This window comes from Rhinocladiella mackenziei (assembly GCF_000835555.1).
Source record: "Rhinocladiella mackenziei CBS 650.93 unplaced genomic scaffold supercont1.8, whole genome shotgun sequence".
Taxonomy (NCBI): domain Eukaryota; kingdom Fungi; phylum Ascomycota; class Eurotiomycetes; order Chaetothyriales; family Herpotrichiellaceae; genus Rhinocladiella; species Rhinocladiella mackenziei.
In genome coordinates this window covers 994949-1022914 of record NW_013550597.1, presented here as the reverse complement: position 1 = coordinate 1022914, position 27966 = coordinate 994949, and the positions used below count along the sequence as shown (strand labels likewise).

Below are 27966 nucleotides of genomic sequence, written 5' to 3'. Positions count from 1 at the left end.
GACAAAGATCCCGCATCTCCCATGAGGCTTCATTACGAATAGATACATGGCGTCTATCGGACAGCAATTTTCGCTCAGCCAGCACGGCTAGAACAAGGACAACAAGTCCTCATTCGTCTTCTTGCCGCCAGCATTGTCAAGCTGCTGTTTTGCTGGGAGAGGTTGAGATCCTGACAAGTCCATCGAAGCAAAGCCATTCATAATATCACTGTCAGACATTCCGCCAAATGCGGAAGAACTGGAGGGCATGGTGGATGAACTTCCATTGCCAAACACCCCTAGCAGATCGTCCATATTGTTTGCAGCCGGTGGTTGGCTAACAGCCGGTGAATCCACCCTTTGGGGTGTACCCGCAAGACCTTCTAGTCCTGACAGACCATTTGAAGGCTTCTCTGATGCTGATGCAGGTGCAGCACCATCGAAATCGATATCGAGCAAGTTCTCCATGTTGTTCTGTGCTTCTGACGCTTTTCCCTGCACCGCAGCGGCGACTGCGGCAGCGGCCAAGGGATTCTCTCTGGCGTTCTGCATTTGCTCTTCAATAGCAGCTCGCTGGACTGCATCGGCGCCAAAGCGACCTTGTCCCACAAACTGCTCCGGTGGTTTGTGGTATACCGATGCTAGCGTCGAAAGCTCTGCCAGTAATCTTTCGAGAAGTGCCGGTGGCAATGACTGGATTGTCGTGGTGATCGGAGGCTTTTCGGAGAGGATAATGTTCTTGGGAGCGTTTTGGTCGCTGGTGTTCGAAAGAAGTCGCCAGTAGACGTATGCTCGATCACGGATATCGGGATTGTCGCATTCAGCCGTGGCAGTAGTGAGAACTTTCTGAACAAGTCCCTGTGCCGCTTGTGGTCGCTTCAAAAATAATTTGACGACAGCCGTCAAGATCTGAAGTTGAGTCTGGATGGTGTCAGTCATGTCCCTCGCACCTAACAAGAATACATGAAGTACCTGGGTAAATTCTTCCGCAAAGCCGTCGACAAATCCACCGAGAATGTCACCGGCATTGCTGATCTTTTCAGCATATTCGCCCACAATCCATATAAGGGACCCCCTAGCATTGGGCTCGTCCAACTCGTCGATGCATTTGCAGAGCGTCGGAATAATCCCCTCGTAGCCGGGGTACTTGCGGAAGACATCTTTGATCACCACAATGACTTCTTGTACCACATAGTTGACCTTGGTGTTGATCAAGTCCAAAAGGGCATTCACACATCTCTCACTGGCACTCTCAATCTTGATAGCAACCTGCCCAATCGCTTTAACGGCTCGCCGAACGAAGTCCATATCCACTTCTAGGGCATATTCTTTGAGTTCGGCCAACAATTGATCGACGTTCGCTTCGTTGGCAATGCGAACCATGATTTCCAGCTTTTGAAATTTGACATAAGGAGGGTCGTTATACTTGCAAAAGAAGACTCGGATTTCTTTGCTGAGAATGTCGGGTTGCTTTTGGAGGAGAAGGTCAATGTTTCTTAGCGCCACGTACTGCACTTCGGGTGCGGAAGACACCAGTGTAACCAAGGGGGGTGCCATCTTTTTCAAGTATGACTTTTGAGTGTCCAAGGGCAGATACTTCATGTGGAGGAAAACGGCCTTAACCGCGGAGATGACCACGCTCGAGTTGACGTGTTGGAATTGTGGTGCCACTCTTTCACAGATATGCTCGGCTTCTTTTACATCTTGTGCCTTATACTCGGCCAGGGTGCTGAGGATGGTAACACGACCCCATTCCGTACATTCATTCAGAGCCATGAGCAGCTTCTTTAATGTGTTGGGAGTGATTTGGAGGGCCTTCGTCTCCGGGGCAGATTCATTGATTTCCGCCAGGGCTTGGACGGAGTTGGCTACCACCATGGGATTGGAATCGCCAATCATCTCTTGAAGGGTTTCGAGGAAGCCATTTTCCAGGCACATGGCAGGGTTGAGATCGAACAACTTGGCCACACAGATGGCGGCCGTCTTGCGAACGTAAGGTGATTCGTCCCGCAGGGTCTTCCGTAAGGGTTCTTCCATATAATCAATCATCTTGTCGACTCTGACGCATCCCATTGTTCGAATCGCAAGGGCGCGGATCAGTGGATTGGGATCTTCGGAATCCTGCACAAAGGTATTCACGGCGAGAATGCAGAGGTCGGGGTGAGATTTTGCGTAATTCCTGTCGGTTGTGTTTCAATATAGAGGCATGACGAGTTAGAATCGAACGGACTAACATGAGATATAAATACACCAACTTCTTTTGATCGAGGTCGGCGGTCGCAATGTTCTTGAGGACATCGGGAAATAATGCGGAGACGTCTTTACCCAGCGTCATGGCCATAATGGTTTTCTGTATGGCTTCCTTTCTGCAACGGATCGATTAGGATGTATTATAGAGCCACGTGTAATGCCGCTCACCGTTCGTAGGCATACTGGGATCTGGACGTGTTCGGTCAGCATATTTGCACCTCTGCAGGGTGTTCAAGATCATACACAAGCCCCGCCCGCAGTTCAAAAGTTTCTCCCTTTCTCGGAGGCGCAAAAGCGCTCCTCATTCTGTGCATCGCCATCTTGCCGCAATCCAAGAGAAGGTAGTGACGGTTGTCAGGATCTCGTGACGGATTTGTGGGTTTGAGGGGGACTATCGTGCCATGTCAAAGACGGCACGAGATACTTCGGTCGGTGGAGTAGAAGTTCACCAAGTCAAAAGACGGAGTGAAGGATCGTGGAAGCGAGTGAGGAAACAAAGTATTGGACTTGGTGTTGGAGAGGGACTAATTGTCATTTCCACCAGCGCTTTGAACACTTCTGTCTGGTATGGCCTTGTATTTCCTGCGGCGGGCGCCAGTGCCAAGCCCCCGAACTTACAAGGTTAAGCAGACCCCTTTTTCTGTTTCGAGCTGGAGCCAGTGCTTGCATCAAGCCTAGGGACACCTCGAAATATCATTCGGAAGACGTCGTAGATGTATAGCTAGCAAGCGACAGTTTGGAGCAAACGTTCTCTAGATATCCGTACGAATCAACAGTGAGCAGTTGATGGTCGTCCGAAATGTCCTCCTGGCATTCACGAACAGGATTCAATTCTCATACATTCTCGCCTTCTCTGTAATAGCGGAGGTCTAGCCAAGCGTCGAGATTTTGCCAGACTGTACGGCTTTGAAGACCGCAGCGATTCCTGAGGTCATAAACCCTGAATATGGCCTGATGAGCGCATTGAAGTCGGCGCAAAGGGTAACGACGTTGATACCCTACCCCGCCGAAAATGCACTGTTAATGTTTGTGAGGCAAGTTTCGAAGCCGACAGGAATTCGATACTCCCCCGTGAGCGACTATTCGCAGGTTATCCAGAACGCCACCAGATCTAAGTGTTCCTTTGGAAAACGCTAATGTCATGTTGTCTCTGATCCAAATGTGATGCCGAAGTCAGCGAAGAAATTCGGGGTAAACTCTTGAACGAACTATGTGACTGTGATATCTACACACGCTGGATATGCCATGAATGGGACACAGACCGATGGAACGGTGGAGTTGGGAGAACGAAGATTGCCAGAACGCTATGAGGGTAACCACTTTCCCCGCCGATCCCGGACCCCGAACTAGGAATGAGCAGGTTAGTTCTTTGATCCATGGGGCACCAACATAGGTCAGGAAACTCGACCAAGATGTTTGTGGTGTAAACAGAGACATCTACCCCCGATTGAAGGGGACCGAGAATGGGAGGACATAGGCTCTCAGCTGCCAATGTTCCACCAAGTATGTGAATTCTTTGGTAGCCTTTCCTATGGTATCTGCGTAAAGGCTGACTGCAAAATAAGGGTCGCCTACTATCCACCTTATATTCGAGACCTCCATGTGGCAGGTTGCGACTCGCCTTACCCTTCAGTCCGTATGATGGACCAATGTGGGAGGTGCTCCAGAAACCATTGACTGTCACTCTTTACTCCAGTGATATAAGGTTCGGGAAACGTGATAAAATGAGCATTGCTGGACGCAACGATCCCTCGCACTTTCATTTGAAATGCTCGATCTTCAAGGCGGTGCAAATCGGGAGTTACAACGGAATAAACGAAAAGAGAAGGAGATAATCTCGCAGAATGATTATGAAGAGAAACGCAGGGCCATTCCAATTGATACTTTGATGCAAATGATACTGTCAATCTGACAAGCTCTCTCGACAATGACTGTCAGCGCACAAGTGGTAAAGACTGAGCTTTATTCCTTGGCCGGAGGCTTAGGTCCCAACACATCTTTCTTCTCTTTTGATCAACTGACATTTCCATCAGCAATCTCAATCTTTTGCCACATGGAGAGTTCAACATCTCCCATCATCGATTTTGCCGAATCGGGAAGTGGGCTTCACTTTTAGTCAATACTGGACCGACGTAAGACATACGGTGAGACATGGAATATACGGACGGTCAAGGTTGATAAATCAACTTACATCGATCCTCCTCACCATGTTAATGCACATCTTTGTCGGACAATCTGGTCGGTGTGATCCACTCGGCCACCTAGCAAGACACGACCGCAGCAATCTGTGCCCGATTTCAAATAACCCCCACGATGTGCACCGGTCCATCCGATTTTCAAGACGCCGAGCATGAAACTGTGTACATTTCTACTTGGGCGAACTATGGCACAGGGAGGTAAGCTGACGGAGACATCGATGACAGACCGTGCTGAATCAATCGAAAGAAAGGAAAAGGCGCTTCTTGTACAGTGGCCAACGCTCCTATAACTACGGCACATTGGGCCTGCCTCGAAAAAGATCGATTCAAACTCCAGCCCAAATCCATGATTATCGGAGACGGTGCAGTCATGGACGGTCTCAGCTCGATCTCGCATCCTCTGCTAGAAGAACTCCTCAAACATCCTGATCTGGACGTAGTCACGCCTTCATCCCCCTATTGGACTTCTATTCGCGCAACCTACATTGCAGACAACCCTGCGAGACCCATTGCCATTGCCCGCCCCCAATCCATCGAGGAGGTGGCTACATTCGTTCGTGCTGCGCGTTCTCATTCAGTAAAGCTTTCTGTACGGCCAGGTGGCCGCGATGCTTTTGGCCGCAGCACGGTGGATGGAGCTTTGGTGGTTGATATGCGGTCTATCAAGTCTATCGAAGTGTCTCAAGATCGAAAGACGGCCACCGTGGGCGGCGGCGTCTTGAATGGGGACTTGATCACCGAGTTATCCCGGCATGGTCTCGTCACGCCATTTGGCTATGCAGGAGCGATTGGATATCCTGGCTGGGCTATGATGGGTGGATATGGATGGCTGGCACCGAACGTCGGTCTTGGAGTTGACCAGATTGTCAGCGCTCGTGTTGTCAATTGGAAAGGAGAGGTCTTGGAAGCCGATGCAGAGTTGTTGAAAGGAATCAGAGGAGCTGGTGGAAATTTCGGGATGATAGTAGAGCTGGGAGTCAAGGTGTATGAGCTAAAGTCGGTAAGCTATATCTTTGATCTTCAGCAGACAAGGGGACGTCTAATCGCCTCCAAACAGTTCCTTGCCGGTCCGATCATGTTCAACTCGACCAATATCAAAGAAACACTCCGACGGTATTTCCAAGGATACAATGCTATGACCAAATCTCCGTACGGGGCCGTATCGCCCTTTGCCTTCCCGCATCCCGAGCGTGGATGGACATTCACCGTCAATTTCGCCTGGAGTTCCCCTGATATGGAAGCAGAAAAGCGTATTTGCGACAAATCCAAGCCCTGGGCGACACCAACGCAGACGCGGTCTGAGAAATGACACCAGCCGAATGGATTGAATTTTTCGTCCCCTTGACTCCCACCGGCCCCGATGCAGACAACGCAGTCAGTTTTCAGAATCTCTCGGAAAAGACCGTGGACGTTATTGCAGACTACATGTCAACACCACCCGCGGACGCGGCCAATGTGTTCCTGATCCGCGAAATGCGTGGACCCTCTGCAGAGCAAAACCCTCATTCGTGCTTTGGACCCAGATCACCGCATTTCGTACTCGAACTCGTTGGCGTAACGACCAATGAGAGCCATGTTGACGCCTCAAGAAAGAAAATAAGAGATTTCTTTGAAGCCCTGAAGGCCACCGGCGAGGCGATGGATGCCACATACGTGTCTATGACGCAGGATAGAGACACAAACATCTCCCAGTGCTTTGGCGATGATTGGCCATTCGTGCTGGAATTGAAGGAGAAATATGATCCGGAAGGCATCTTCGATGCGGCAGTTCCCAGGCTGAAGCGAGTCTGATGCATTGATAAAATGACCGTATCGGTCGGATCGGGGCCTGGCACACTTAGCCATCTACGATTCTTTTTCTGTCGTTGTGTCTGAGCAGGAAGTTCTTCATATTACAGGAATTACACGCCTTTTCCCATCAATTTTTCTCCTCCAGTTTAGTCCCTTTATTCGCCACCACATCATCCGCCCACTTCGGAGCCTTGTCCACACTGAACCTCAAAATCTCGGGCCTCTTATAATGCCCACTTGCATCAATCCAAACCTTCACACCGTCCAATTGCGCCAAGTCGACCTCTGCCTCGACAAGCCTATCCCCAGCCCCTGACTCCGGTCCGGCCAAATAGATACAAAACGGATGAATGATGGCAGAGAACCCGCCCCCTTCCTTGACCAGGTCCTGCTCCCCAAGATTTTCTTTCATCCAGTTCAAACATGTCTCGTCGACATAATTCGACGCACAAATAACAAACACCTGCGCCGTGAGCGCGTGGTTCTTCATAAGTGCTTCGATCTGCGCATTCGCCGCGCCTTCAAACCCGGCCATAGTGCTCAACGCCGGCCAGGCCCCCGCGTGGATTTCCTGTCTGTCCTCGATAAGACTCTGGCGGGCCCCGTTCATTGTGTTCTCCCAGCACGCGAGACCAGCGATGCGGCCGACGCTGCTCTCGTGCACGGAGAGCGTGTGGCCGGATCCTTGCGCCCAGACCACGCGTTCCACGTACGTAGGCTGTAGCTTGCGGTGGACCCCCAAGAGGGTCCCGTCTCGATCGATAAATACCTGAGAGTTGAAGAGCGTGTAGCCTCCTTCGACCCGCTCCGAGATACCTAGGCACACGGCGACCTTTTTGCTGCGGCAAAGAGACATGATCGGCTTTAAATCGCCGCCATCTTTGACGACGGTGACGCTCTGCGCGGCGTATTCGGCGAGGGCCCTGACTTGTTTTAAGGGTGGATAGCATTCTATGAAGTACTGTGATCTTTCATCAGCGAACGAGGTTCATATATGTAAGTATTCAGTCGGCGAGGCCACGCAACGAAACCTTCGTTACATACGGGATATCCAGGCACAAAGGTTTCAGGAAAGACGAGGTAATCAATTGATCCCTCGGCCGCTTCAATAAACGAAGCGACTTTGTCCAGCGTGGCTTTCTTGTTCATAAAGACAGGGGCCGCGTGGACAGCGGCAGCTTTGATCTTTTTGGGTGTCGCCATAACTTTTGGAGTGGTTTGTGAAATTATATGGGTGTTTTGCTCCGAATGTCGGGATAATGAACGTCTGTATGGTGAGTAGAGGAATTATCTCGCTTTAGCTGCAATTAGATTGAGATCCAGCACCTATAGGAGGTCAGAGGCAGGACGATCGAAGCGAGAAACCTTTGTCTTAAACATCGGCCATCTTGGTATCAAAGCAGCCCAGGACACGGCGGGGATGGATCTGGAGCTCGTTGAGTTGGAAAGGTTATTCATTAAGAAAAATTGGGGTTGAACTTAATGCTCGGAAGATACACGTTATCGTGGGAAACTTTTATCATACGAGTAAAGTCCAAAACTGGAACCGGTTAGCGGAGATGGCAGTTCACCCACCCTTGGCCAATGCAAGTCTGACTCGGAAAAAGATACCGCTATGTTCCGTGAATCGATATCGTATGTATATTAGGACGTCACTGTTGGGATACGTTTGAACACACGTAAATGTGCTCAATCGAGTCGCTCTCCAATCCTCAAAAATCCAACGCTCGTATCAAATGCTCCACTCGCCAGCGTACCATGACGATATACGGACTGGAAGAACCCGTGGATCTGGGAGGACATTGTCATACCCAACTCCTTGCATGCCATAATGTATATATATCCTCCCTGTCACAGAACTCACAAGACTCGTCTTTCCAAGGAGGCTTCAACAAACCGCCTCACCACTTCCCCGGGCCAACAACAACATCGCAACGATCATCCCATATAGCCCCAATACCTCCGCAAAGATCAGAATCAGCATCATTGCCACAAACAGTCTGGGCTGCTGCGCCGTGGCTCTCACACCCGCATCGCCTACGATCCCAATGCTGAAACCCGAAGCAAGACCCGCCAGGCCCACGGCCAACCCAGCACCCAGCTGCGTGAAACTCGTCACCAGATGCGTCGGTCGCGTCGAGATGCCGTAAGAGATGAGGATGGAGATAACCAGGCCGTAAATCGCGACAATACCGGCCATCAGGATGGGCATGAGGCCTGTATATACGTAGAGATCCTCATCCGTTAGAAAATCGTTCAACAGTTCCTGATGTCATGTAAAGAGGAGGCGTGGAAGGGAAATGGGTGTGACATGCTTCTAACGACGTGGTCTGGTCTTAGGATTCCAGCAGCCATCACCCCAACACCGGATTTTGCCGTGCCGTAAGACGCACCGAAAGATGTCAGGGCGATGGAGGCCATGCAGCCCATTGCGCCGAAGAAGGGCTGAAAACAAAGGTCGTCAGATAGACGCATCTTCGTGAATCGTGCGTGTGTGTTTTCTGTGCCGAACTTACCGAGTAAACGGGGCTGTTGAGCAGTTAGATTAGGTGCGTCGTCGCATTCGCGCCTTGGAGAGTCAACACGTACCAGAGATCGGATGCCATAGCCAATTTCAATCCGTTGACAATCGAGCAGGAAAGAAAGGAAGGAGAAAAAGTCCTGCGTTTGTTGATTGTCGAAATCAAACCAAAGAGCGCATGCTGTGTGGTGGGAATAATGGCTGGAGCCTGAATCAATCATATCTTTCCGAATACATACGAATCGGCACACGCTAGGCCGCAACGATTTCTTCCCAAGACATGTTGGGAGTCATTCGTATTTTCGTATTTGCCCCATGTCGTATTGTGCTCTCACAGGCAAGATTGTGTTTTTCTTGTCGTGCGATGCGTACATATAAATGGGTACGAGGCTTGGTTCCCCTTTATTGGCCGCGGCAGCAAGAGCGCTACGGATCCAAGGAATATGAAGAGGGGTTCCCGGCCTCTGGAAATTGTATACATGACTGATGACTGTTATCATGCCTTCTCAGCAGCTCAAACGGGGGCTTGAGCGTTCAAGAAGAATTCAAAATTAAATATCCGTTGTAGATTAAAAGAAACATAGCTTAAAGCAGCATCGTCAGCTCCAACAAGGCTGGGGTGGAGGAATTCGCCTACTGCCAAGAAACACTCAAGATCATCCTCTTTCCGACTCTTGCACCTCCTGATAACATCGCGCTCTCATTCATCTCCTTTATCGACGCTGGCAGCAGTCATCATCAATGGCCCTACCCAATCTTCGCCGACTCTTCGTCGAGGCCCGAACAGAGGCCGAAGAGAATGAATATTCACGCAATGCTGTATGCACCCATTCAAAAGGAGAGGGAGATCAATCAGGATGAGGAATATTACTGATCATTTTATCAGTTTTACAACTTGGTGTTATTCATTTCATCCGTAGCTGTTTTCAGCCTCATAGCTCAGCGCATGGGAGGGAACAAGACCTTCAAGTAATCGTGCCGGGCGATAAATGCAATGCAATGATACGCTACTAGTATGCCATGTTATGCAAACATCAACATCATATAGCCCTGGCCCCGAAAAGTGGGGGGGAAAGAGGAAGAAGGGGGACCAGTGCAACAGCACTCCCTTCTTGAGCAGTTCGGCCTCAATCGGTTTCTTCACCATCGCTGCTGAGAAAATCATAATTCTTAGCACCTCTTACAAGCCGGCGTGCAGGACGACCGTCCTGCTTTTCATTGCGGCCGCCATCATCTTCATCCGCGCCCCACCGTTCAGCGCCTTCTTGAACAGCTTCAATATCAGCAGCTAGTTCCCGGGCCTCCCTGATCTGGTTCGCTTTGTCAATGGAATATCGACCGGTCATTCCGATGTTGGCCAACATTTCCCTCAGATGTTTGATTTTGGCCTTGGAGGTCTCATAGGGTTTGAGTTCTTTGCCCCAAAGTTTCCGAATTCCGCATTTCCCGAGCCAACCTTGCAGGCGCTTGATTTCGGCTTGATCAGGGTCCAGGTCAGCATCCGCCTTGCCTTTGGGGACTTTGGTCTTCTTGGGCTTTCGTCCGGTCGACTTCGACTCGTTCAGTTTCCGTTTCTTCTTTGGGTTGGGATCCTCGCCTAGCGGAACCGACATGTCACTCGCCGAGCCATCATCCGGGTTCACGGCACCTTGCACGTCATCTTGATCAGTCGAGTTCTCTGCGCCGGCACCCTTCGCTTTCTCCTCTCCGTCTTCCTCCTCCGAATCCGAGCCCGCAGACTTCGACTTCTTTGCCGCCGATTGCTTTGACTTGGCCGTGCCTGATTTTGGAGGAGCTTTATCCTTCTTCCGTCTAGGCTTTTCTTCTCCTATCTCCGAATCAATATCACTTAAAGGCGACGACATATCCTCCGAAGCAGTATCATCTCGTTGGCCGGTTTTCTGCCTTTTCGTCGGAGTCGGCTCATTCTCTGTCAAAGCGCGCTTCTTCGGGCGTTCTTTGGATTCATTGGACTTTGATTTGGCCGACTTTAGAGGGGAGCTTCGGGTGTCATCTTGGATGGCCTTAACTACGTCAACCAAACGCGGGCGGAATGTCCCATGGGGCTTAATTACCAATTGCTCTTGTATGATCTTCTTACTTCGACTTGCCCATTCTTCATGATTCTTGTAAAACCCTTTTCTTAGTCCCAATTTCGCTTCTGAAGCAGCACGTATGGAGTTGTACGAGAAATTAGGATCGGACTTTTGGGCCTTAACTGTTTCGCGGCGCAAGCTTTTCTCGAGTTCATGGGCAGGTGGCGCAGGGGATTCAGAGGCTTCTGGTAGTTCGGAGTCGGACATATTTGAGGGGAATGAGTCGAACAGGCACACAGCTGAGAGGCTTTATGATCAGGCCGGGTACGGCACTGCAAACACCCCTCCCCGCACTGAGTAAACAGCCCGGGCACGTGATGCACCATTCTGCAAACAGCAATTCTGCCGACTGTGTATCGGGAAATATTGGGCTTTTGATTCGATAATCCAGGCTGTGCTTCCCATCCTGCAGCATACCTTCCTCAAGGGACCTTTGAGAACTGTAACGAATCAGTTGGAAGCCAGGGAGAGGGGCGGTCAGTGAAAGCGTCGGCGGCAGAGCTGATGTCTTCATTTCCCGGCCAAGCATCCAGCTCTCGAGACCATGCGAGCAATGAAGATGCACCGCAGAAACATCCTCCTGGCGTGGTGCTGGACAAGGATGGAAAGCCGTAAGTTAAAGCACTGGAACACCAAATTGCGGTCCTGACGATAGTAGATGTCGCACCTGCACTTCATCTGCTGCATGGATGGCCATGATGAAATCGTCTACCGGCAAAAAACCCAAGGCTATCGTACCCGTCACCGCTCCTCCACCAGATTGTCCACCGGACGTCGAAGAACTCGGTCGGTCAGCATGGACCGTCCTTCACAGTATGGCGGCTACATATCCCGCCGATGCGCCTCCCGAAACCCAATCAATCATGCAGCAATTCCTGTCCACCTTCTCCAAGCTCTATCCATGTTGGGTATGCGCAAGGGATTTTCGGGATTGGATGGCCCAAGCAGGAAACGAACCGAGAGTGAAAGGTCAAGATGAACTAGGCATGTGGATGTGTCAGGCTCACAATGCTGTTAACGTCAGATTGGGCAAGCCTGAATTTGACTGCAGTTTGTGGAAACAAAGATGGAAAGACGGGTGGAAGGATGGGAGATGTGGTTGATTGATTGGGAAAAAGATGAGGGGCCGATGAATGGAATGTACGAGTATATGGCAATGGCATTATACCCCAAGATCAAGAGGGTCATGGTTGGGATAGACTTTTGCAACCAGCATAAGCGGTGGCGCAACTCCTCTCATATCCTACCCCGGAACTGTATATAGTGGAAGGATTTGGGACAAAGGCGTAGATGTGATGATGACCTGTATAAATGAATCATTCATGTTTTTAGAGGTCTCCTGTGTTCCGGAGATGATGCCGCTTGTTTGTGAAACGGTGTCTTCCCAGGTGGTTGCCTTTACGAAGATCCCTTTACGGATACAGAATGCCTCCATCAACTCAACTTCGAGAATGAAATATTCATATCATGCGTTGCATCGCTCTAACAAAGATGATATCTACCAAAATCAGCGTGCCATATGGAGCTGAATCTGTAACTGGGAAATAAAAACAAATTCCCGGCTCGTCTGGGGTATGTCTCACCGTCAGCTCCACCTGGTCCGCCCCATCATCCTCACCAAGACCGTCTCCCAGTCACAGCACCCAAATATTTTTCATGGCCATGATATTTTCGGACTGAGATACCTATAGAGGTCCAATATCCATTCACACCTACTCCCCCATTCGCAACCAATATGACAATGACAACCCTCCAACGGTATTCGGGTTGAATGGTCGAACACATTGATATACCTCACATACCATGCTCCTTATTCGAAGGACATCCATCATATCACTGGCTCTTGGACTGCTCACACTCATCTACCTCACCACACACTTCACCCCCTTCTCCACGAAACCAAAATACCTTTACGGACAAGATGGGCCCCTTTATAACAGCCAGATGTTCTCCCCCGGCACGGCCAAGGCAAAGGGGGCCAACTATACTCGCATCCTGGTGATGGGTCGCTTGAAATCCGAAGACGTCAGCTGGGTATCTCGCGAACTACCGGGCTTGCCGACCAAGATCTACACCGTCGACTCCGATGACCACTCCGGTCTCCCAGCCAACAAAGGCCACGAGGCAATGGTATACCTCACATACATTATCGACCATTACGACTCACTGCCCGACACAGTCCTATTCTTCCACCCGCATCAAAGAGCCTGGCACAACAACATCCTGTTGGACATTGACAGCGCAACAACCATCAAGAGGCTCAGTGACGCCCACGTCGCGCGACAGGGCTACTTCAACAGCCGCTGCCACCTGGACCCAGGCTGCCCGAACTGGCTACATATCGACCGGCCCCCGTGGCGACAGGACCTGAAACACAAGCCCGAAGAGCCTGCCCTGACCTCACAGCTGTTCCGCGACTTACACGGTCCCGACATTCCCCTCCCGCGTGCCATCTCGCAACCCTGTTGCGCGCAATTCGCCGTGTCGAGCACCCGTATCCGCCAGCGCCCACGCTCTGACTACGCGCGGTACCGCGACTGGCTTCTTAGGATAGAACTCGACGACAGAACCTCCGGCCGCATTATGGAGTACTCGTGGCAATATATCTTCACGGGTAACTTTGAATTTTGCCCGTCGCAACATCAATGCTACTGCGACGGCTACGGGATCTGCTTTGAAGGTGAAATCGGGTTGCAGAATTGGCTGGCGACGTTGCGGGAGAAGGAGAAAGTTGATGAGCGCCTCGTGCAGTTGTGGGATGCTGGCGAGAAGGGCGGGGAGAGGTATAAAAGGCTCGCGAGGGATAGTAAGCGGTTCGGCGAGTTGTTGGATCAGTCGAGGGAGACGGCGGTGAGGAGGGGCTTTGATCCGAAGATCAGAGCGGAGGAGTCTGGTCGCGAATGGCATGAAGGCGATGGTTTTTGAATGAAGACCCGAAACACCCATTGTGGGGATCATATTTCATTGTTATCTTGCCGGGAGCAAGGCCGAAGAGATCTCCCAGGGCAGATCGTCAGCTTCGTCGATCAGCTCATGAAGTCGTCGAAGACCAACTGCATCGAACTCAACATGGATAATGGCGATTTTCGAAACATATCAAGATCATTACCCGGATCCAGAAACACTTCCATCGATCGACGGAGTCCTCGAAATCTGGACAATGAAGAACCCGCCACCAACAGAGCAGTAACAGAGCCTGGATTCGGAGATATACCACCGGCGCCACCACCGGGAGTCTGTTGCTATCAATACACAAGCGTGACGCACAAGCCGAGACAACCAGCAGCTCGAATATACTCACGATCCGGACATAGGGGTATCGGAATGACGACATCGAAATTGAGAGGAAATCGCCGTTTTCTCTCGAAGAATAGTCCAGAGATCTATTCGACAATGTCACATCGTATCATACAATATCCAATCCAGGAAGACCAAATCAGATCTGGAAAGGACCTGGTACCATACCTCAATAGATCATGGAGCACTTTGTGCCTCCCTAGAGCCAGCTATCTGAACTGTCCGCACTCGAGACCACTAGAAGAGGAATCTGGACACACGATGACTGTATTTTCGTCTCACTTAGCAAATGGCTTTGCATAGACTACCATGCTCGCGTACTTTGGGCGTCCACAAACGCTTGCTTTCATTATCGAGTCGTCTTAGTACGGATTACTGGTCCAAGGCAAAATCCTCCAGCTCATTCGACATGACCCAATTTTCATCAAGAACTGTCAACTCCGGCTCGTCCCGTCCTGCACCAAATCGCATCCCGTGCCGTGCCAATACCATACGCACAAGAGCTTCCCAGAGTCATTCATCCGGTCGACAAGATCTCCATTAATAGTTCATAACCATTTCGCCGGACCCGGTTTTCATATCATTCGCTCCATCAAAATTTCCTGGTCCATAATCGTCTAGGCTTTTGTATCCTGGCGGTCCTCGATTACCACCTCCACCCGGCCCTCCACCAGCTCTTCCTCGATTGCCTCCAGCACCTGGCCCAGCGTTACGCTGCCTGGCACTCGCATTTGCAGCTTGAATGTTACCTCGGGCTCCCGGCATGTTGGGATTGTTGCGATTATTGAATTGAGTCTTGCTGGCATGATTCCGCTGGGAGAATTTACCACCACCACCACCAGATCGATCTTTTGCCGCCCAGGTCCCATCATCCCTATCCCCACCGGCGGTCACACGGGTATAACTCTCTTTGCCCCTGAAGTCGGATTCATCTTGAGGGTATTTCCGTTTGTTGCCCCCATCACTTGAGTCGAAAACCGTCCTTGCTTTTCGTACTCCCTTAGAGCCAGTCCCAACAACGAAGTCCTGTTCCTCGATCTTCAGCATAATCTTATCCCCCACCGTAGTTTCGAACATGAAGGCCTTCTCCGGCGCAACGGGTTGCCACTCGTGGATTCTCGAAGCGTCGACTTGTCGGGAGCCTTTTCGAATGGCCAGAACAACAAGTGGTATGGGATCTTGAGTGTAGATCTGGGTTTCCGATACTGGAGCCACCTTTGCTGCCCAGATTCGGTCTTCAAACTTGGCGATGCCAGTGACTTGCCACGTGACTTTTTTACCACGACCGCCAGCCTGTTTGACGGTATCTCTTCTAGGATAGTACGGAGTGATCAGAATGCTGGAAGCCAGCAGTCGGACCTCTCCAGAATCAATGAGATGAGGTGGTATGCTGCATAGGGTGATGAGCCGAGCCGAATCGGTTTGGTTGATCAAATACCCAAAGTATGAGAAGTGCTCCACGATTTTCAATTGTTTGCGAACACTTTTGGTCGGATTCGGACCTCCGGTTAAAACTGCATGATTGTGGCGGTTGATGGCTCGTTGGACGACTTCAATCTCCGTGTCCGGGTTAAGGGCGGATTTCAACTCGCATACGTGAATCACTTCGGCCGTGATGGGCTTTCGTGGAGGGGGGGGCTGGTCGACTGGGTGGGAGATCAATGACTTGTTCAGTCGTTCGAAATACTCCCGAAATCCTTTGACGTGCTTAGTCCGATCTTCGTAGATTCTGATCTCGTCCGCGTTCTTGTATGTGAAGACCAACTCTTTCAGGAAGTCTTGTTTGAAAATCATGGTGGATTCGAAGCGCTGTCCGGATGGTCCAACCTCAGGCTTGAGGACCACAAGGTCGAAATCGAGGTTTTTGGCGTTGCAAATCCGATTGACCAGATCGGCGAAATCTGTCTCTCCTCTTCCGGTGAGTAAGACCGTGAGAACGTCTTTTGACAGGATGCTCATCTCTACAAGTTGAACGACGGTATCATTCCACCATCCTTCCCAAGCACGAGGTTCTTCCTTTTCGATGCCGTCTCCGGTTGCCGCCAGTATGCTTGAGTCATGCCACCATCCTCCGTATGCAAGTGTTTCATATGCTTGAAGCATTCCAACTGCAGGTGGACTCCATATTTGAGGGTTGGGAAGAGGGCTGCAAAAGAGGGTATTGTCGAAGTCGTAGACATGGATGGCCTTGGTATGGGTAATATTGGGGGGGTCCTTGCTTTTGGAGGACCAGCGCCTTATGCTGACCTGAGAGTATGATGTTCTCATTGCAAAAGAGGTTATTAGGGTAGGGGGGTTCGGTTCAAGGGCTGTTGTCATAGGCGTCGAAGAAGAAGGGAAAGAGGTGTATGAGTGATGGTAGGCGCATGGGCGTGACGTGATAGTCGACTTCGAAGCGCGCTACGGTGGAGTTTAGGCACGAAGTACAATCATCGTATTCTGATCAAGAGAGTGCATTTCTAACAGCCATTTCATGCCTCTCACTCCATCCAGGTGGCTGAGATGCTTCCGTAGGAATATCAGCCATATCCATATCATATCTTTGGGACACTTCAGTCAGTAACCGTCTGAGTATCCTCCAGGCACGATATGCCGAAAGAGAGCTCTCTGTCATGCACCAAAGATACGCCATTGCTTTGCGCAAGAAATTCACCACGTCGGAAATTTCATTCTGGAAATGTTGGCCACCGAGAGACAATTCCAAGAGCAACACTGCCGCAGCCTGTGCCACATAATGAAGCAACGTCCACCAGGGAAGCAGTTGATAGGCCTCATGCGCACTTGGGTTGTCTGGCATGAGAGCCAACATTGACATTGCCGCATGCACACACGCGCGTGCAGAGCTTCGGTTGAATTCTTGCGACCGAAGGGACTCATGCTCAATCACCACCTCGCACAGACAAGGCCGGTGGAGAATCATCTGGATGCTGTGATAGTACATGGACAATTCGATCTTGACTCTCGGATCTGTGTTCGTCGGTGCTTGACTCTGGATGGCCAGGTCGTCGGGGAGGTTTTCCGCCCATAATCTCAACTCGGTTTGCAGTTCACCAATCTTACGTTGTGTGTCTGCCCACGAGTCCTCCGATGTTCCGCTGTACAATTGCGAGGCAATCTTGTCACTCAACCGACAAAGGCGGACTCGATGAGGGAAATACGAGCGTGAGATTCCATGTCCCACAGACGCAAAGTTTTTCCAAGGTGTAACTCCCCTGGTCATACCCTGGGAGAGATCTCGGCCAGCCATCAAAAAATCGAGCCACATGTTTCTCGACTCTTCGGGCGAGATGAGCCCTTCAATTCGCCACTGATGATCATGCTCCTCTGTCGGGGGTTTCTGTAATAGGTCGATCGGTGTGGTCACATCCGAGAGGAAGATGGACTTGGGGCGTCCGGTAATTTCAGCAATCAAAATTTCGAGGCTGTATAAGGAATACCACGTGCGGGCACGTTGTTCTTTGTCCCGATCACTCACGTTAGGATCCGAGACTCTCAAATGCAGAGCAAGAGCTATTGCATGGCGAGTGGCATGGCCCAAAATGTTCCAAGCCCTGTCGTCCTGGATTAGTCGAGAGTCACATTGGTCGTGAGGGACCTACCTAAAAATGGACCCATTCATGAGAAGATAGAAGGCCAGAAGGCCGATCCCTTGAACTCGTTCTATGTCAGGATGGTCGAACATCATCCTGTGGTCGAGACCCAAGGCTCGGGCCCTGGCATAGTACAGTAAGTGGTTTTCGGAAAAGTTCGGCTGGTCCAACTTGGTCATTTGCAGCCATTTGGCCCCAATCGCCCATACAAGATTCGCCAACGCGAACCATCGTCGTCCACTCCACGAAGAAGTAAGTTGTTGTTTTTGCGAAAAGGTAACCATCGTCTGGAGGAATTGCTCTCGAAGAACAATTTGAAAGGCGTCTTGCATGGCATGGAAGTACGCCTCGGCCAAAATGATGGCGATTTCCAGCTTCGGCCAGTGATACTGATTAACGTGGTCTTCGTCAATTGCCAACACGTTCGTGTCGTCCATGAAATAGCTGAAATCTTTCGCCGTGGTGAGATGATGATCGATTTCTGCCCCGCGCATTCCCGGCTGAGCGTTTGTCCGACGCTGGTGAAGTGATTCGAAGGCATGTTGAATCCACGACATTTCGGACATCTTGCCAACAAGGCCTGCTGCCCCTGAACCAGCATCCAAGTCAACAACGCGTGCCAATTCTCCTTTCCGCCCCGGAGATCCCACACTTGAAGCAACTGCCTTCTCGCCCGAGGTCTTCGACTCATATTCCGGGCTTCGGTCACGAGTTTCGTTTCCCCGACGAAGCTTGTCGGAAGAACCCGTTACAGTTTGTGAGGAGCTCGATGGCTGACCGCTTTCGGGAGGATCGGGCGTTGTGTACTAGACACTGACTTAGGACATTTGAGTTGAAGGGCAATGCTGAGGGCAAAATACCTTGGACAAGATCTCCATGATGTCGCCATGCATGTCTGTCCGAAAATCAGGGCTGGCCACCACAGAGCGAAGTGCATTGATTAGTTTCGTATTCTCTCCTTCCAATTCCTGGACTCTATCAAGGCTCTCGGCTAAGTCTCTGGGCAACATCAGTGAGTCCAACGTCAAGATTTTGTCGCATAGTTCGTACTTTTGGTTGCGTTCGCGCTTGCGATCTCCGTAGACACACACTGCATCGTCCTTGATGCATTTCGAGCATCGTTCTCCCCCGGAACATCTGGTTCGCATCAGTCGACAACGATCGCAGGCATGTGAAACACGGGTCTTGGTAATATCTCTGGGGTTTCGATTCGGTGGAGATATTCCTCGATGGTTTCGCTTGTTCCCAATCCGGGGACGAGGTTGGACATTCGCCATCGACGACATTATATTTCGACTGTCTGAAAACAGTGATCTGCTTTGAGATATTTCACGAAGCTGAGTCAAAGATGCTTGGAGAATGGTGTTGTATAAGATTAGCAGTGATTGATGTCATACATGTCTCTCAGTGGAACACTAAGGTAGATCTACATTAGGTGTTTTCGAAAGGGTGGAGACAGACGTCGTGCTGCACTGAATGGATAAATCTGGAGCTCGTAGCATTCATCATGTCGTCCAGAGGTTCTTCTGCGAACTGTGAAATCCCGCTGCTTGACCTAACCCAGGAATCGACTTCTGACCATTACGTGGAAGAATCAGCCAATCTGCGATTGAGAAATGCGATAATCTTCGATGAAAGTTCGACGTGGGTGACTCCTCCGGGAAATGTTTTCCGGTTACCACATCGTTGGCCAGGGGTCTGTTTGGGTTTGTTCTCATTGTGGAACGTCTTGCAGCAGATCTTTGAGATGTTGTCGGCTCGAGTGGCAGTTCATGTCGTGTCTAGGTTGGGACAGGAAAGGCGAGCATTTGATTTCGGTCGAATGGTTGGTTTGTTAATGGCTTCGTGGAACAGGTTCTTAGGTCTAGAAGAGGTTTCGACATGCCCATCAAGTATGTACTCATACAATGGCCAGCATCTGGATGTGTTGATCACTGATGAAGTGTTGGTTTGGATATTCGGATTTCCGCCCAATTCTTTGGGATGTATCTGATGCCATATTGTTTCAAGACCGACCCATGTAGAGGTTCAGCTCTGCTGTTTGTAAGTTGTGGACGACGCTGCTCATGTTAATCTGAGGCAGCTGGATGTCGAGATCCTCTGTGAGACTTCCAGATATGTCTCTACTGGTCTAGTGTCTGGATGCATTGACTGGGAACAACAGATTTCTATCTACCTCCCGACCGGAGAAGCCTTGGTATGAGGATGGTAGTGTAGTCTATGATGGGTCATTGCTTTCCCGAAAACGCTCCAGGCCATTTCTAGAGAATTCACTTGAACGGAACCAACGCTGTGCAATATGCCAGATTGCCTGTATCCCTTCACCTAGTGATGCGACAGTAGAGTCGGTGAAGGGAATACGGAGACCGAAGATGGAGGGGCGGAGGCGCTGGAGGTTCAGGGAGTTGCTGAGTTGAGTGATGAGGACAGAAAAACTTGAACGTTCCCGTCGCGCAGTTTGCCCGCCAAGCTAAAGCATCAGCCGGTCCTCCCCGCCAAAGGAGCTCCGAAAAAAGAAAACAGCTGTGACCTCAATCAGCCCCTCCAAAAAGCCTTGCATTTTGCTCTGTTCAACAAATTTATCTTCCGTTTCGCTTCACCTTGCACCTTTTTCCTTTACCGGTAGTAGAGCTTGATACCGCATAGATCCTTCTCATACAGTCCTCCACTATTTCAGAATTCCCATTTCCAACCATATTTACTTTCTCGACTAGAGTTCCACCCGCGTTCCGCCAGCGTTCCGATCAACATGACCACAGTCGAGCACAAGGCCATCTTGAGTACGATCCCAACCTCGAACCTACCCCAAGGTGATTCGACTAACAGTTTGCTCAGTCGTCATTGACGGATGGGGTATACCATCGGAAACCTCGCCTCCAGAAGGCGATGCCATCGCTGCGGCCGAAACTCCTGTCATGGATGAGTTCGCCAAAGAAGGCTCCAAGACGGCCCAAGGCTATACCGAGCTTGAAGCCTCCTCCCTAGCAGTTGGTCTGCCCGAGGGCTTGATGGGAAACTCTGAAGTTGGCCATCTCAACATTGGCGCCGGAAGAGTTGTATGGCAGGATGTGGTGCGAATTGACCAAACAATCAAGAAAGGGGAAATGAGCCAAGTCGAAAACATCCGGAAATCGTTTCAAAGAGCGATCGATGGAAACGGAAGACTTCACCTTCTAGGCCTCATCAGTGATGGTGGTGTTCACAGTCACATCAACCACCTATTTGCCCTTCTCCAGGTCGCCAAGGATATGAAAGTCCCGCAAATCTTCATCCACTTTTTCGGCGACGGCAGAGATACTGATCCCAAGAGTGCTGCTGGTTACATGCAACAACTGCTGGACAAGCTGCAAGAGCTCGGTGTGGGTGAATTGGCTACAGTGGTTGGCCGATACTACATCATGGACCGGGACAAGAGATGGGACCGTGTGGAAATTGGTATGAAGGGCATTGTCCTCGGTGAAGGAGAGGAATCTTCTGATCCTGTTGCCGCCATCAAGTCTCGATACGAAAAGGGGGAGAATGACGAATTCCTCAAACCCATCATCATCGGAGGAGACGAAAGAAGAGTCAAGGACGGCGACACTCTGTTCTTCTTCAACTATCGTTCGGATCGAGTCCGCGAAGTTACTCAGCTGCTCGGTGATTATGATCGATCTCCCAAACCAGACTTCCCCTACCCCAAGGATATCCAGATCACCACCATGACACAATACAAGACAGACTACCGCTTCCCTATTGCTTTCCCGCCCCAACACATGGGCAATGTTCTAGCCGAGTGGCTCGGAAAGAAAGGTCTCAAGCAATGTCACGTCGCAGAAACTGAAAAGTATGCTCACGTGACCTTCTTCTTCAACGGCGGAGTTGAGAAGCAGTTCGAAGGGGAGGATCGAGAGTTGATCCCCAGCCCCAAAGTGGCGACATATGACCTGGACCCTCCCATGAGTGCCCAAAAGGTGGCAGACAAGCTCAATGAAAGAATATCCGATCAGAAATACGACTTCTTGATGAACAACTTTGCACCTCCCGACATGGTCGGCCACACTGGAGTGTATGAGGCAGCAATCAAAGGAGTGGCTGCAACGGATGCCGCCATTGGCACTGTGTACGAAACCTGCAAGAAGGAAGGCTACATTCTCTTTGTCACCGCCGACCATGGTAACGCCGAGGAGATGTTGAATGAGGAAGGCAAACCCAAGACATCTCACACCACGAACAAAGTGCCTTTCGTTATGGCCAACGCCCCCGAAGGCTGGAGCTTGAAGAAGCATGGCGGCGTCCTGGGAGATGTGGCCCCGACAGTCCTGGCGGCCATGGGATTGGACCAACCTGAAGAAATGGGCGGGACCAGTTTGTTGATCAAGAAGTAAGTGGACCTAGTCGAGTCAAGATATTCTTAGCAATATCTTTAGCGACGCAAGGCCCAGCTGTACAATGATTGAATGCGAGCGTTGGAGCATTAGAGGCATGAGCTGATGCGATATGAAATAGACGAAAGGCAAGCACCTTGAGTCCAGAAGTAGAGGAATAGAATCCTCCCGAAATGTGCATAGCACACACTATGAACCTGAACCCGCAAAATGTGGTGCTCGTCACATTATCGGTTGACTTCCTAGTTCAGAAACCAGAGGGGAAAAAAAGTAGTTGTTTCGGCCTTGTGTCCTGTGGTGATATGTGCATATTGGGTATACAAAAGTCACATTTAGAATGATTCAAGAAATCGGCTTTGGGAAGGCTAGGAAGTCTCAAATAGGTCTCCATGCGGAAGAAGAGCAAAATTATGGGCAGGGAGATAACATTTTTGTAGTGGCATGCATGTAGATATTGATCATAGAGCGTCTTCGCTTGTGCTATCGGCAATTTTTTTCAGAGGGCGTGAAACGTTCGTCACAGCCAACTAACCACCGAAATCCTCATGGTCCAACTCACACTTTCGGATTGCTTGTGAGAGAGTGACAAGGAAACCCACGATTGAACAAAATTGACCTCTTGAACAGAGAGGGGAGCTGACTTCGGGCAACGGAGTGAAGTATCTCACCGTGCAACGTTTCTGGGAGAGGAGGAGTTTTGGCTCTGAATACGTTTCTGCCTCTCCCAAATACTCTTGACATACATTCTCAAAACATAGAGACGAATATTAGAGGAAACACACAATGTCGTTGACCGAATCCACCCCCGAGTCCGCAGCCAAAGCTGCTTCGCGAGCAGCGCGAAGCCTGTCCGTGCTGCCCGTGGATGAGCGCAATGATGCCCTCACCGCCATGCACAGCGCTCTGGCCGCGAACCGAGAACAAATCCTGGCCGCCAATGCGCGCGACATGGCACGAGCTACACAAGCGTCTCAATCCGGACACCTGAGCCAGAGCGTGCTGAGGCGCCTCGACTTGTCGCGCCCAGGCAAATTCGACGACATGCTCTCGGGCATATTGGACGTGCGTGGCCTCGACGATCCCATCGACCGAGTCGACCTGCGGACCAAACTGGACGATGGGCTCGAGCTGGAGCGTGTCTCCTGTCCCATTGGCGTCCTGCTCATTATTTTCGAGGCCCGGCCTGAGGTCATTGCCAACATTGCGGCGCTGGCGATTAAGTCGGGAAACGCGGCGATTTTGAAGGGCGGCAAAGAGAGTGCTGAGTCCTTCGTGGCTATTGCGACTGCCATTGGCGCTGCGTTGGAATCTACGCTGGTCCCTATCGCCGCTATACAGCTAGTCAAGACAAGAGATGTCATTGATCGGCTACTGGGTTTGGATCGGTACATCGACCTCGTCATCCCGAGGGGCGGCAACGAGCTGGTCCGCTATGTCAAGGAGCACACGAAGATTCCGGTGCTAGGCCACGCGGATGGGCTGTGCAGTGTGTATATCCACTCAGACGCCGATAAAGATGTCGCGGTGAAGGTCGTCGTTGATTCTAAATGTGGTTACCCTGCTGCCTGCAATTCCGCCGAGACACTGCTGGTTCATGAAGGAGTGTTGAAGACTGTTTTGCCCACGGTGACTGAAGCGCTCTTTGCAAAGGGTGTATCGTTACGGTGTGACGAGAAAAGTAAAGCGGCGTTGAAGAAGTCCTTGTCTCCTGCATCTGCGGCCCTGGTGCAAGATGCTACCGAGGAAGATTATAATACCGAATTCCTGGACTTGGTCATGGCCGTCAAGACTGTCCCAGCATCCTCATCTACAAATACAGGTATAACAAACGGCCACTCGACCGACAACGACGCATCCCTCGACCTCGCCATCTCACACATCAACACGCACGGCTCCAAGCACACCGATTCCATCGTAACCACTTCATCGGCCGCAGCTGAGAAGTTCATGTCCGCCATCGACTCTGCCGGCGTGTACTGGAACGCGTCCACGCGGTTTGCAGACGGTATGCGCTATGGCTTTGGCACCGAAGTCGGTATCAGCACGAACAAGATTCATTCCCGTGGACCCGTGGGTCTAGAAGGGCTAACTATTTACAAGTACAAGATTAGAGGTACTGGGCAGACGGCGGCAGAATACGGTGAGGGAAAGGGCAGGAGGAAGTTTATGCATGAAAGGATTGCTTTGTGAGGTTGCAGGTGGATGAACCTGGTTTGAGATTTGTATGCTTGGTAGTGGGAGAATTGGAGGGTTGGTGATTAACGAAACGAGATTCATGGGATGGGAGTTCACCACCAAAAGAACAAAATCCGAGATTCAAATATTGGGAAAGGTATGAAGGAGTGTCTGGATCCGCAAATGCATGAAAAAGGCGGGATAAAGAATCAGCACGAGGAGTTGAACTTAGGCATTCTGGAATCAACAATGAAAAATTTGGGTGGTCTTTCGTCTCAAAAATACTTGGATTTTCCATTGATCATAACCATGCAGTCCAGTCGATAGTTTATTTTTCCACCCGGGGCGCCTCTCCTTGCATGATTCTGACTTATTTCTCACGGAAGTTTCTTGCAGTAGCAAACATGAGCTCGTCTCATCTTCCATGCATTGTGTAGAAAGGAGAAGGCCATGAAGGTTCAGCACCACCATCTCGCTTCGGCCACAGCGTCTTTTCCAACTCCACCACGATCATAAGCAGTGTCATCTGAACCTCTCTGCTCGCTAGCCTTTTACACCTTGAAACCCCTAGATCGTCTTCGGCCTCTTGCTCTCTCGAACTTCCTTCCTTTGCTCTCGACATACGGCTTCTTGTGGCTGTGGGGTCCGAAGCCGAAGTGTTTCACGGCCTCACGAGCATTCTTTGGTCCTCGCAACAACACGACATTGCTTCCAGTAGGATGTTTCATAGCCAATTGGTCCAGCGTCATGCACTCGCCGCCAGCTTTTTCGATCCTGGCGCGGGCTGCGGCCGTGAATCGTAGAGCGGCGATGTGGAGTTCAGGCACGGTAAGCAGGCGGTTGTCGTCCGTGACGGTGCCAATGACGGCGATGGTCTTGTCCTTGTATGCTTTCTGTGCGCTCTCGGTCGACACTTTGCTGGCGATGCGGGAGATGGACATTGGCGGGCGGTTGATGCGGGACATGAAGAGGCGTTTCAGTACGACTTTGTTGAAGTTGGAGTCGGTGCGGCCTGGTGGTCATGGTCATCAGCATTTCGGTTTCTCTTCAGATTCGGGGACGTACGGGCAAGGAAGCGGTACAGCTTTACCAAGAGCTTGAGGTAGACATTGTCGCTCTTGGGCGCCTTTCGGTGGCTAGCTTTGACGTGATGGCGATCGAGGTCGATACCTGAGAGGTCAATGTCAGTTGTTCTGCAATGAAACAGTACACAATGTCGATCTCCGTACCCATGGTCGGCTGTTGACACTGGTTGTGCTGATTGAAAATGTCCCCACGACGTCCAGAGCCGAAGTCCTCGAAGAGACGAAAATGCTTGCTGCGAAATCGTGCGGTGCCAAGATTTATTTCGACTAACCGCCCTTGGACGTATCTTGGCCTTGATCACGTGATATGGAGTAGTTTCCAACTCGCAAACTGGGAGCTCAGAAGCAGATTATGAAGACAGTCAATGGAAGCCGGTCGGTTTGGAGATCACCACCGAGGTACGATCTTCAGATTGATCTTATTGGCAAACGCACAAAAACAAAATCATGCGGGATGTCGGCGCTCCAGATAATGCTTCCGCCCGGTCTGGTCTAATTTTCCCCATTATCCTCGACTCCATGAAAATGTCAATATATCTTGAGTGCCTGATGTTGGGAAATATACATCAACCCATTTGAATGTAGTGCAGTTCTTCTGGAAAGCGCCGAGATACTGTATCAATATCATCTGGCCTCCTCCCTCTGCATGAAAACCTTTACCCAAGACTTCGAGCCATTCAAACCAATGGTATATTAAGAAGTTCAAAGTGTATTCCTGTGGAAATGTAGACGAGACATTTTGGTGGAAACGGATGTCTTATATGGGATCTGGCTTGGCCGGGGCAAGTCCAACGAGGAAGTCTCTAGCTATCTCGAAACTTAGCCAGCTACTCGCCATGCTAGGGGCCACTTTCAACAAGTTGGGAAGGATTCCCTTGAAGAGTCCCCGAATCCCTTCTTGCGCGAGGATGGTCCGTATGGCATCCCATATTGACTTATACTGGTATCCCATGCCGGACATTGAGTTGATCTGGAAACGTCGGCGAAGGACGTCGAATGGGTAGGTGCATGTCTGAGCAACGGCTCCAGATATCGCTCCAGCAGCAAGTTTCCGGTACCAGACAGGATTCTTCTCACCAGGTTCGGTGAAATATTTCCTCACTGATTCGTATACCATGAAGTTCAGACCAACATAGGGTGCGACACCGGCGACGGTGGGGATAATCCCTCGGTAAAGACCAAGAAAACCCCCTTCATTCTTGTACATTGTGGCCATAGTCTGCCACATTCCCGGAAGTTGACCCTCATGTTTCCCCAAAGCAGCAAAGGAAGCTGATTGGATCGAGAGGCGCGTCCGCACAATATCAAGCGGATATGTGAAAGTGACAGATGTGATGCCGGCCAAACCACCACATATCAATCGGCGGATTGGGTCGAGGTCGGCTCCCGGTGAAGGTTCGGCAAAGCGTTTGTAGACGTTGTAACTCCCAAACTGCACTGCCGAATATGGTATGATGCGTATGCAATTGGTACCATTCCCTCTCATGAAGCCTCTCCAGCCTTCGTCTCTGTACATCTTGGCCAAAGCCTTGGGAATGGACATTTTGTATTCATTACGACCTGCGCTTTGCACTTGATATAATATCTTTAACCGCTCTAAAGGGGAGACAACGGTGCGTGAAACAGCCCCTGCAACGCCTCCGGCGCAGAACGCGGCTGTGAAAGGCGTGGAGATGAACTCTCGCGCTCGTGTGATGATATCGCTAGTAGCCATGGTTTTCTAGGTGGGTTAGGACATCACCAGAATACATCACCAAGACACTAACCTCTTGCAAGTTGGCCAAGTCACGCAGTGAAGTTGAGCTCTGGCCGATGTTATCGTTGACAGTGACAGGATTCTTTTCTCCGAGGCGCATGATTTTGACGCGCTCTAGGCGACGATATCGAAGAAAGGGGGTACGAAGAGAAGTCTAGTGATATCGACACACCCAGGAGAGAACGTGAGTGTGTCACAACAAGTGGTTTCTTGGTGCTGATTGAAGCTCTGGTGTCCATGGAAAAATTTCTCAAGGCTGGTGTTTGCAGGAGAACATAATGTGTTGATACAGTCTTTTCTTTCCACCAACAACAGAAGACCCCCAGGTGTTAGGAAAAGTCGTGCCTCAAACGCAACTGGATTCTTGTATCAACGACCTCAAGACGAAGATCTGGAGGAGGGCCCAACTGGTGACGGGACAACCCGGCCGAGTGGAAGGCAAAACGAAAAAGGAAACCCTGCGAAGGGAAGGAATGTCGACGGGACAAGTGGTGGCCCAGTGACTGTCATCAATGATTCAAAGTCACCGGTGTAAGAAATGAAGTGATAAGAGCCGTAGAGCAGGCGTGGATGTCTCCTGCTGCACCCGATCCTTTTTCAGCATTTGAGACTTGAGACTGCGTTTGGGTTTTGCTGTCGCTCCACTGGAAACTGGGCACTGCTAGATGAAAGGTCACAATCACCGGCCCTGCGTTTTTGCCAAGCATGCGTCTATTCTTGGCCTAGCCTGATTCCAAACTTGGGCCCAACTTTGTCATAACCAACACCTTGCTCACTTTCCAGCAACTTCGGGCTTCCCATTTGTTTATCCTTCATCTTCATTTTTCTCTCAACCATTTCCCTGCATCACCACTTCGTGAT

The 27966-nt window shown here is 50.6% G+C and overlaps 13 protein-coding genes across 13 annotated transcripts; 5 read left to right on the top strand and 8 right to left on the bottom strand.

The window, feature by feature from the left end:
- Positions 1 to 87: 87 nt before the first annotated feature.
- Z518_09982 (uncharacterized protein) lies at positions 88 to 2549 on the bottom strand (the record flags this gene model as incomplete). Its single annotated transcript, XM_013412599.1, has 5 exons — positions 88 to 900; positions 952 to 2158; positions 2214 to 2345; positions 2398 to 2418; positions 2473 to 2549. 5 exons carry the CDS (start codon positions 2547 to 2549, stop codon positions 88 to 90), a joined length of 2250 nt encoding a protein of 749 aa, XP_013268053.1.
- Positions 2550 to 4797: 2248 nt separating this feature from the next.
- On the top strand, positions 4798 to 6218 carry Z518_09981 (uncharacterized protein; the record flags this gene model as incomplete). Its single annotated transcript, XM_013412598.1, has 3 exons — positions 4798 to 5427; positions 5485 to 5677; positions 5743 to 6218. 3 exons carry the CDS (start codon positions 4798 to 4800, stop codon positions 6216 to 6218), a joined length of 1299 nt encoding a protein of 432 aa, XP_013268052.1.
- A 127-nt stretch (positions 6219 to 6345) lies between these two features.
- On the bottom strand, positions 6346 to 7421 carry Z518_09980 (uncharacterized protein; the record flags this gene model as incomplete). The annotated part of the gene is made up of 2 exons (XM_013412597.1): positions 6346 to 7179; positions 7263 to 7421. The coding sequence occupies 2 exons, from the start codon at positions 7419 to 7421 to the stop codon at positions 6346 to 6348; spliced, it is 993 nt and encodes a 330-aa protein (XP_013268051.1).
- A 685-nt stretch (positions 7422 to 8106) lies between these two features.
- On the bottom strand, positions 8107 to 8824 carry Z518_09979 (V-type ATPase, C subunit; the record flags this gene model as incomplete). Its single annotated transcript, XM_013412596.1, has 4 exons — positions 8107 to 8484; positions 8541 to 8663; positions 8735 to 8747; positions 8808 to 8824. The coding sequence occupies 4 exons, from the start codon at positions 8822 to 8824 to the stop codon at positions 8107 to 8109; spliced, it is 531 nt and encodes a 176-aa protein (XP_013268050.1).
- Positions 8825 to 9866: 1042 nt separating this feature from the next.
- On the bottom strand, positions 9867 to 11042 carry Z518_09978 (uncharacterized protein; the record flags this gene model as incomplete). Its single annotated transcript, XM_013412595.1, has 1 exon — positions 9867 to 11042. The coding sequence occupies one exon, from the start codon at positions 11040 to 11042 to the stop codon at positions 9867 to 9869; it is 1176 nt and encodes a 391-aa protein (XP_013268049.1).
- Positions 11043 to 11339: 297 nt separating this feature from the next.
- On the top strand, positions 11340 to 11938 carry Z518_09977 (uncharacterized protein; the record flags this gene model as incomplete). Its single annotated transcript, XM_013412594.1, has 2 exons — positions 11340 to 11446; positions 11494 to 11938. 2 exons carry the CDS (start codon positions 11340 to 11342, stop codon positions 11936 to 11938), a joined length of 552 nt encoding a protein of 183 aa, XP_013268048.1.
- Positions 11939 to 12638: 700 nt separating this feature from the next.
- Positions 12639 to 13760, top strand: Z518_09976 (uncharacterized protein; the record flags this gene model as incomplete). The annotated part of the gene is made up of 1 exon (XM_013412593.1): positions 12639 to 13760. The coding sequence occupies one exon, from the start codon at positions 12639 to 12641 to the stop codon at positions 13758 to 13760; it is 1122 nt and encodes a 373-aa protein (XP_013268047.1).
- Positions 13761 to 14672: 912 nt separating this feature from the next.
- Z518_09975 (uncharacterized protein) lies at positions 14673 to 16400 on the bottom strand (the record flags this gene model as incomplete). Its single annotated transcript, XM_013412592.1, has 1 exon — positions 14673 to 16400. The coding sequence occupies one exon, from the start codon at positions 16398 to 16400 to the stop codon at positions 14673 to 14675; it is 1728 nt and encodes a 575-aa protein (XP_013268046.1).
- A 175-nt stretch (positions 16401 to 16575) lies between these two features.
- On the bottom strand, positions 16576 to 19008 carry Z518_09974 (uncharacterized protein; the record flags this gene model as incomplete). Its single annotated transcript, XM_013412591.1, has 4 exons — positions 16576 to 17683; positions 17732 to 18528; positions 18583 to 18721; positions 18773 to 19008. 4 exons carry the CDS (start codon positions 19006 to 19008, stop codon positions 16576 to 16578), a joined length of 2280 nt encoding a protein of 759 aa, XP_013268045.1.
- Positions 19009 to 20471: 1463 nt separating this feature from the next.
- Z518_09973 (2,3-bisphosphoglycerate-independent phosphoglycerate mutase) lies at positions 20472 to 22089 on the top strand (the record flags this gene model as incomplete). Its single annotated transcript, XM_013412590.1, has 2 exons — positions 20472 to 20502; positions 20558 to 22089. The coding sequence occupies 2 exons, from the start codon at positions 20472 to 20474 to the stop codon at positions 22087 to 22089; spliced, it is 1563 nt and encodes a 520-aa protein (XP_013268044.1).
- Positions 22090 to 22872: 783 nt separating this feature from the next.
- Z518_09972 (glutamate-5-semialdehyde dehydrogenase) lies at positions 22873 to 24279 on the top strand (the record flags this gene model as incomplete). The annotated part of the gene is made up of 1 exon (XM_013412589.1): positions 22873 to 24279. One exon carries the CDS (start codon positions 22873 to 22875, stop codon positions 24277 to 24279), a length of 1407 nt encoding a protein of 468 aa, XP_013268043.1.
- A 536-nt stretch (positions 24280 to 24815) lies between these two features.
- On the bottom strand, positions 24816 to 25497 carry Z518_09971 (60S ribosomal protein L18-A; the record flags this gene model as incomplete). The annotated part of the gene is made up of 3 exons (XM_013412588.1): positions 24816 to 25276; positions 25330 to 25434; positions 25494 to 25497. The coding sequence occupies 3 exons, from the start codon at positions 25495 to 25497 to the stop codon at positions 24816 to 24818; spliced, it is 570 nt and encodes a 189-aa protein (XP_013268042.1).
- A 609-nt stretch (positions 25498 to 26106) lies between these two features.
- On the bottom strand, positions 26107 to 27063 carry Z518_09970 (uncharacterized protein; the record flags this gene model as incomplete). The annotated part of the gene is made up of 1 exon (XM_013412587.1): positions 26107 to 27063. The coding sequence occupies one exon, from the start codon at positions 27061 to 27063 to the stop codon at positions 26107 to 26109; it is 957 nt and encodes a 318-aa protein (XP_013268041.1).
- Positions 27064 to 27966: the final 903 nt, after the last annotated feature.